Source organism: Dipodomys ordii, unplaced genomic scaffold (genome assembly GCF_000151885.1).
Source record: "Dipodomys ordii isolate 6190 unplaced genomic scaffold, Dord_2.0 Scaffold28, whole genome shotgun sequence".
NCBI classification, from domain to species: domain Eukaryota; kingdom Metazoa; phylum Chordata; class Mammalia; order Rodentia; family Heteromyidae; genus Dipodomys; species Dipodomys ordii.
Window position 1 is genome coordinate 13,207,242 of NW_012267244.1, and position 8,271 is coordinate 13,215,512.

General features: G+C 40.2%; 1 protein-coding gene across 1 annotated transcript in view; it reads left to right on the forward strand.

Annotated features, from left to right (window-relative positions):
- The first annotated feature begins 3,593 nt into the window (after positions 1-3,593).
- Mast4 (microtubule associated serine/threonine kinase family member 4) overlaps positions 3,594-8,271 on the forward strand; it is a 355,411-nt gene continuing 350,733 nt past the window's right edge. Inside the window, exon 1 of the mRNA XM_013015896.1 lies at positions 3,594-3,690. Coding sequence (XP_012871350.1) covers positions 3,652-3,690 — 39 coding nt within the window. The 5' untranslated portion in view covers positions 3,594-3,651. The remainder of the gene's footprint in view (positions 3,691-8,271) is intronic.

An 8,271-nucleotide genomic window follows, 5' to 3' on the forward strand; every position in this document is an offset into this window, starting at 1 on the left:
GGGTTCGATTCCTTAGCACCACATAAGCAGAAAAAGCTGGAAGTGGTGCTGTGGCTCAAGTGGTAGAGCAATAGCCTTGAGCTGAAGAGCTGAGGCACAGTGCCCAGGCCCAGAGTTCAGGCACCATGACTGGCAAAAAAAAAAAAAAAAAGCTTAAGGATAGTGACTAGGCCCAGAGTTTAAGGCCAAGACTTGGACAAAACAAAGCAAAGCAAAGGAAAACAGACAAAAGCTAACTTTGACCATGGATTTGGAGTGTTTCATGAAGTTACTTATGTCTATAATACAGGGTTATGTGATGTTTCTATTCAAGTTTTTAATAATCAAATACTACCAAGCCCCTGGCTTTAGATGACAATTAATGGCAAAGCCTACCAGATTTGATTATTTGAATACACATGTAAAAGCAATACACATTAAGGTTAGTACTTTGTGAATTGACTCTCAATATGGTGAACATATTCTATGAAGGTATAAAATCATAGGAAAAAAAAGAATGAGTTTATTAATGGAAATTAGTCTAGATCTCAATTATTACCTGTGAGGAGTGTCCTCATTTGGAGTTTTTATTGCATTTTTAACACATGGCTCATCTTGATGAGAAAATACATAGCAAAGGGTAAATGTAGCAATTTCCCTTTTACTATTTCCTCTGCTAAGCCATTATTACTTGATGTTATTTTTCAGCAGCCTTTCATTTTTTTTGTCCCAAATGTTTTTGCCTCGGGCTGGTTTTATTTCTTTAAAATGTATGTGTATCACTTCTCAAAGTGATACATTTTGACAGGTAATCGATATATATTTTTTTCATACTAGATTTGAGAGTGTGATAGTTTATAATCTTTATGTTAGACTTAGTTAGTGGTGGAATACTAACCCAGATTTTATCTCAAAATATTTCTTTGTTAAGAAACATACTTGCTTCATCCTCTGCCAGGTTTCTTTTTGTCACTCCCACTCACCAGGCAATTCTAGCTTCAAGGTGCCTGCAGATGCAGAGTCCGCTGATTTGAGATGCATATCGGCTTGACTTTCTGACAGTATGTCCTGGAAATGTCTTCTGATAGCAATTCAAACTGGTTTATGACATTGGTCACAGAAAAGATACTCCTGGGCTTTCTGCCCTTTTGCTTTTCTTTCTCCCTGTTGATCTTTATTTCAAGGAGAAAAGTGTTTTCCCTTCTTTCTCCAGTGGGAACTGGGTGCCCTCTACCAGACCCTGCTTTCTCTAGAAGGGGCAGCACAATGAATGTGGTAGTCCCCAGAGGGGCGGGAAATAAATAAATAAGAAAACCACGATTAACTTTTGCTTTTCAAAAATGGAGCTTTTTAGGTCAAGGTTGTTTCTTCTTCTTTTTTCTTTTGCCTTTATGGACAGCAGTAATGGTTCTGAACTTGGTGGATATATACTGACCTGTGCCAATGCTTTGTCTAAGAGGGCTCTTCAAATTCAGGCAACTTTTTGTGATTCTCTCTCAGTGGGTGACTTGAGGCAGAAGGGGCAACTCTTGTCATTCCCTTAGTTCTCATTGAAGAGTAAGCTCTTTGCTTTGCAGGAAAAGATCAAAATGCAGTTAGGCCTAGGAAGGATGGGAGCTGTTTCCCACCAGCTGTGCAGATCCCTGACAGAATGAAAGTCTCAGTCCATCTCTGCTTTGGCCTTTTATTCTTTTCTCCTCCCCTCCCCTTCCCTCCCCTCTTTCCTTCCCTTTCTCTTTCTTCCTCCCTCTCTTATTCTCTCCTCCCCTTCTTCCTTCTTGTGGTTCTTCCATTTAAACAAAAAAATGGAGCCGTGGCTTAAGTGGTACAAAGCTAGATAAGATATATGGCTTGTACTAGAATTGTGTTGGTGCAGGGATTTGAGTGATGACTAGTTCTGTGTAATTGTTCATTCATTCTTTCTTTTAGAGATGGCATTACTACTCCACAGATAATTTTGAGCTAAACACTCTCTGGAGCTTTCTGCCTTAAGTAGTATTAAAGAGACACGCCTCAGTGGAGATACTCTGACACCCTTCCCCACCGCTGCTGCTGCCTGGGGTGGCAGCTTTTGACAAGATACCCTTTGTATGTCTAGAGATGTATGCAAAGACTGTCCAGGAACATAAAATACAATCAATTTCCTCAGTGGTTAGACTCATAAATCGCTGAGCTATTTTTAATGACATAATCTATTCAATTGATAGCAAGTCTAACAATGTGTTCACAACCGAGAGAGAGAGAGAGAGAGAGAGAGAGAGAGAGAGAGAGAGGGGGGGAGAGAGAGAGAGGGGGAGAGGGAGAGGGAGAGGAAGGGGATGATAATTGACTAGCAGATGAATGGGTAAAGATCCACTAGACATATTTCTACACCCTCTCATCATAAAAAATCTAAATATCTTGATTAGATAAAATATCAGAATTTCTGCATTAAAAGAATTATACTAGTCTTCCTGAATACCTTCCTTTCAAGAAACGAATTTGCCTCTTGTATAGAGAGTGACTTTTCAGACAAACTGCAGACAGTTTTTGTATCTCTCAGGACCAAACAATTCTCTCAATTTAAATATCTTAGAACAGATACCGGGGGGAATAATTTATGATAAATTGGTCCTATGGTATATTGTTGCTACTGTGCCTTGCCAGTAATGAAAACTTAATATTCATCTCCTGGTTGCTTTGAATTGAAATAAGATGAGGATGAGCTGAGTAAATAAGCTGAAACAAACTGTGAAATTGCTCATGATGCAAAAGATTGCACAATCTTTTTTAAAGCTGAATATAGATTATAAATAGGTTAATTTTCCTATGAATGATAACTCCTCTTTTAGAATACTCCCCCTTTTATTTATTTATTTTTAACATTTTGGTCAGTTGGCCACAGAACTAAGTTACTGTGAGGAGGGGAATTCAAATGTAAGTGATTTCTGGTTTTGGACTGGGAGTTGACTGGCAAGGTATTTATGTAAATGAAGAAGCCTTCATGCTGGGTGTGTGTGTGTGTCAAGGTGCTACTTGCACCTGGCTGAGGAGCCACTTTTCCCCTCCCCCCCCCAGTCCGGAGCCCCCCAACTCCTCTGATCCTGAGCTCTGGGTGTTTTCAGGTTTGTAGGCAGCCTGTGTGTTTTGCTACATTTTGTTGTCTTTGATGCTTCAGGAAAGATAAGCAGGAGCCCCCAGTGGTGCGCTGGGGTGGCCAGCTGTGCCATCGTTTCTCCCCCTTGTACTCAGGTGTCTGTCAGCCCTGATTGACTTCACTACTTTGACCTTAGAGTTGCTTCGGAAGTGGCTTGAGCCAAAGTCTCTGCCACAAGCCATTGGCCGGCTGGCTGCCTGGAACGCCACAGCTAGCATTTTGGAGACAACCAAGCAGGCATCTCTTGATTTCCCGTCTCCTAGCGAGAGCCTCCTCCTTCTCCGCCTGCCTGGATCCATGCATTAAGGTGCTGAGCGCACTTGCTGCTTTGCTGTCTAGCTTCAAACTGCAAGCATCCCTGATCTCCGAAGTTACCGGAGTGAATAACTAAGCAGGACCAGCTGACTCCGGGCTCCAATCAGCTCGAGCGTGATGTAAGTGTTTAACAGCTCCGGGGCTCTGAATTAGCTTACCCAAGTCGAGATAGTACAGCATGCTAGACTGTGGAGAGAGGCTCAGAGAAAGCAGAGGGGGAGATGGATGAGTCCAGCATTCTAAGACGGAGAGGGCTCCAGGTAGGCGATCCTTTCCATTCTTGACGTGTGGCATTATCAGTGGCCAGCCATTGAGGATTTCAAAGTTCTCTTGTCATTCCTTTACTGGGCAGGGATTTGTGCACAGTTCTTAGGACCTACTTGGCAGTGAGGTCCTCAGTCTCTGGTCACAGGTATGACAGACACATTAGGGTTCGATGAGGGAGGATCTTTTGTCAGAGACAATAGCTAGGACTTTTAGTTTGACACTTTGGTTGTGGCTTTTTTTCTTCTTCTCCTGCTGGCTGGCTAAGAATAGTGAAATCTTGGCCACGGTGACAGCTGATGAGCGGCTGTGGCATTCGGACAAGTGTCCCGAAAGTCTGTGGGGAGTAAAACTATGTCCAGTCCTGGGGACACAGGATTTAATTTTTTACACTGGGGTCACATCCTTCTGCCCGGGTGGCCTCTGTGCCATTGCCTGGCAGTTGTTTGCTGCTGTTGGGAGTCTCCACCATCTGTGAAATCAAAGTTTTGGCTGGCAACTCAATCGAAGTTCTCTGAGCTGTATTTAGGTGGAGGTAAAGAGAGAGAGGTAGCTTCCCGGCCTTCCTTTCTTTCTTTCTTTTTCTTCTCTTTCTTCCTTCCTTTCCCTCCCTCCCTCCGTCCCTCCCTCCTTCCTTCCTTCCTTCCTTTCTTTCTTTCTTTCTTTCTTTCTTTTTCTTCACTTCCTTCGCTCCCTCCCTCCCTCCCTTCCTTCTTTCCTTCCTCCCTCCCTCTCTCCCTCCCTCAACCTCCCCCTTTCTTTCTTTCTTTCTTTCTTTCTTTCTTTCTTTCTTTCTTTCTTTCTTTCTTTCTTTCTTTCTTTCTTTCTTTCTCTTTCTGGTGCCCAAGTTTCTTCAATTAAATTACTTTGACGTTAGTGTACAAATGTATTCCAAGCAAAAAAACTTGGCAAATTGGAAAATTTGAAATAAAAACACAAACATCTGCTTGGCAGTTGGTAAGTTTAAGGAAGCCAAAACATAAGTATGTTTAAAATGAGTATGTTTAACTCCTGCTGATTTTTTTTCCTGTGTAAAAAAGTGGTATTTTCCTTGGGAAAAGAATCTAAGCATTAGTTTTTATTGAACTCTGATTCATTATTTTTGAAATTAAGAAAACATCCATGTTTAAGAATGCAGAATATATGAGACATTTAGAAATGTGTCATGAGTCATAGCTGGACTTTGTGCCTAATAGAACTAATAGTATTTATGCTCTAATATCACAATATTATACTTCAACTAAAGGATGATTTGTAGGTGAACAAAAGAGGAGTTCAAGGGGTTGGAGTTAAATGCCATCTATTGTTTCTAAGTAAACATCGTACCTCCTACTCAACTCTCCTGTGGTCATTGTTTTTGAATATACAGTGTGGTTAGTCACTGCCTTATTTCCTTTCCTTTGTTTTGGTCATCTCTATAAAGTTCTGGTAATGCACAGCTGTTTGTGTGCATTCCTGTCCACTCTGAAGTCAGTGCTTAAATATGGAAATGCTCTTTGTTAAAACCATGACAAACTCTATTAAACTCCTAACAATTTGTAGTATTAATAAGTTGATAGCAATTCAAGTAAGACTTCTCCCTTTCCTTTAACTCATTTTTGGATAGTTTTTAATTGCATTGTTGAGAAGAAATTCCTTTTTATAGATTTTCATTTCTATAATCTGTACCTTCTCACAACTTCATAAGAGATGATTGGAAGCTGTGTCCTTTGGAGGGTGGTGGAGTTCATGGACCTTTAATTTTAGAAAGAAAGGGGTTTTTATTAGGTTCTTGCAAATAATAGGGCTATTGTCTATCTAAATGATAGTAAAAAATATAGCTTGTTAACATATTAGAGTGTTAGATCTTTGCTATACTAATGTGTTCTTATATACCTGCCAATAATTTTTCTATTATGAATCAGGAAAAAAGTCCTCAGGTTGTAAGAAATGAAAATATACAAGTGCCTAAAAGTTCTACCACTTCATAATCTCAGCTGTGTTCTGGCCTAAACAAAGCCTATTTTGCTTTTATACCCATTGTACCAAACACTTTAAAGAAAAATGACATCACATGTAAAGAGTAGCTATTTAAAGAAATTCCAGTGTAAGGAAACTACAAAGTAACGAAGGTGCTCATTTGTGTTACAACAGATGTCACCACAGACATAAGAGTGACGCCACCTAGTGAAATTAAGAACACAGTTAATTTGCAAATGGAGCAGTGAGAATTATTTGAACATACCTGTGAGGTTCCTCTGAAGCAGGAAAGCTTGTGACCCCCAAGTGTGTGATCCTGACTCTGACCCTGGGTAGCTAGTTAATTCTGATTCAGCTGCATGTCTCTCTGTGTCTGTTTACTCTTCTTGAAAACACACTCTCTCATGTATGACTTTTGGGTTTATTAAATAAGGAGATGGGTATAACTGAGTTTGCAGTAGATTCTCAGTAAATATTATATCATCGAAAAACAAAGGATGGTTCCTATTCTTTTTAACCTTCTGTATCATTGCTAATGAAATGAAGTTATCTTCTTGTTCTATGTTGTTTGATTTTTGTCTAAGTTAGAACAATTACCAGGAAAACTAGTAAGTATTATTTACAAGGATCATTATGACAGTCAAATATATAGGATTTTATATAATAATAAGAGTTCATACAGCGAATACATGTGCAATATGTGGAATGAAGCAGCTCTTTAACTTAAAGCCTACTGTCAAAAATCTAAAGTACACAATATTCTAATTTTCTAAAATCTAATTTTACAATAAATGCTGTGTGGTTTATATAAAATCCGGCAGTATGTGTTTGGAACCTATTTTAAAATTTCAGTACCTCCAGCTCTTTCAAACAGGCATATGTATAGTGGTGTCTTTAAAATGTAGACTTTCAAAAATTGTTTCAGTCAGAATGTTTAGTTTTTCTTAGAGCATGACTACCTCATAAAAGGGTCGCACAACTGAGTAGTCCATCGTCAGTTATTGCACATTTCCAGGGACTGTATTGATATTTCCTGTAGTGCAGAGAGTCCTTCAATCATAGTCTTTGAAATGAGCCTGGAGGAAGAGGCTCAATGGTTTCCACCATGAGAACCTGGGAAAGTTCTCAGATTGCCTCTCAAAACATGGGAAATGCTGATGGATGGATGGGCTCAGGCAGACCTTGGATTTGGGGCAATTTGAATTTCTAGACAGGTCTAATTCGTCAAAAGATAACTGGCTCCTTTCAGGCTTAATGTCCCTCATATTTGGATCATATTTTTAAACTGTCAGGGAAATTAATTGTTTTAGTGATTTCCATTATATGTTTCCTTTTTATTTGCTTTAATGAAAGTGTCCCTATACCTCAATTGATAGATTCCAGTGCTAGAGAACAGTGGTAGACAGGCATCATTAAGGCAGGGAAGAGTCACTAAAATAGAGCAGGGAGTATAAGATTCCTTTCCTGCCACCCTCTCATGCTCTGCTCTTCTGGCCATCTTCACCTGACTTAACAACCAATCCCTCTCAATTATATCGTATCACCCCAGTCCTCTTCCAGAGTGTGGAAACAGTTTCTTCCCTAATTTATGTTTGTCATTTACACCTTTGGATTTAGAATGATGTTTGAGTTTTGTTTGCTTCTCTTTCTCCTGATCTTACATTCCTAGCCTTATCGAAAACAACAACAGTGAGCTAATATTCTCATCTTTGCCTAGGCTCTAATTTTGTTGGTGTGGAATATATGCTTAAAAAGCAAAGAAGCCAGCCTGTCACTGGTGGCTCGTGCTTGTAATCCTAGCTACTCAGGAGATTGAGACTTGAGTATAGAGGTTTAAAGCCAGGAAAGTCCATGAGACTCTTATCTTCAGTTGACCACCAGGAAGTGGCACTGTGGCTCAAGTGGTAGAATGCTAGGCTTGAGATGAAGAGCTCAGGGACAGTGCCCAGGCCCATGACTGACAAACAAATGAACAGAAACAAACAAACAAAAAAAACCTGAAGAAGCCAAGGTGGGCGCTAGTGACTCACACCTGTAATCCAGGCTACTCAGGAGGCTGAGACTTGAAGATCATAGATCAAAGCCAGCCAGAGCATGAAAGTCTCTGAGACTCAAATTTCCCATTACTACTCCCCCCCCAAAAAAAGAAAGAAAAAAAAGGCTGGAACTAGAGCTCTGGATCAAGTGGTAGAGCACTAGCCTGGAGTGAAAAAGCTCAGAGACAGCACCCAGGCCCTAAGAGTAAGCTGCAGGACTGTCAAGGAAAAAAAAAATCAAACTAGGTATCAAAATGGTAGGAGTTAATTGAAAAGCAGGCAATCAAGAAATAGATAAACTATTAAGCCAAAACCTGCCTGATAATGAAATGGGGGCCAGGGGTCACAAAAGAATGAGGAAGTAAAGTACCTGTTAAGTAAGGACCCAGGAATGGCAAATAAATCTTTGGTGCCCACAGGAAACAGAAAGGAGACATACCTATCAGAAAGTCATTTTCAAGAACTCCAATTCTCTCTACTGTACTCAATGCCAAGCTTTGTAAGGAGGAAGATGGCTGAGATAGGCTGAAGTCCTTCCCTTCCCTTCCCTTCCCTTCCCTTCCCTTCCCTTCCCTTCCCTTC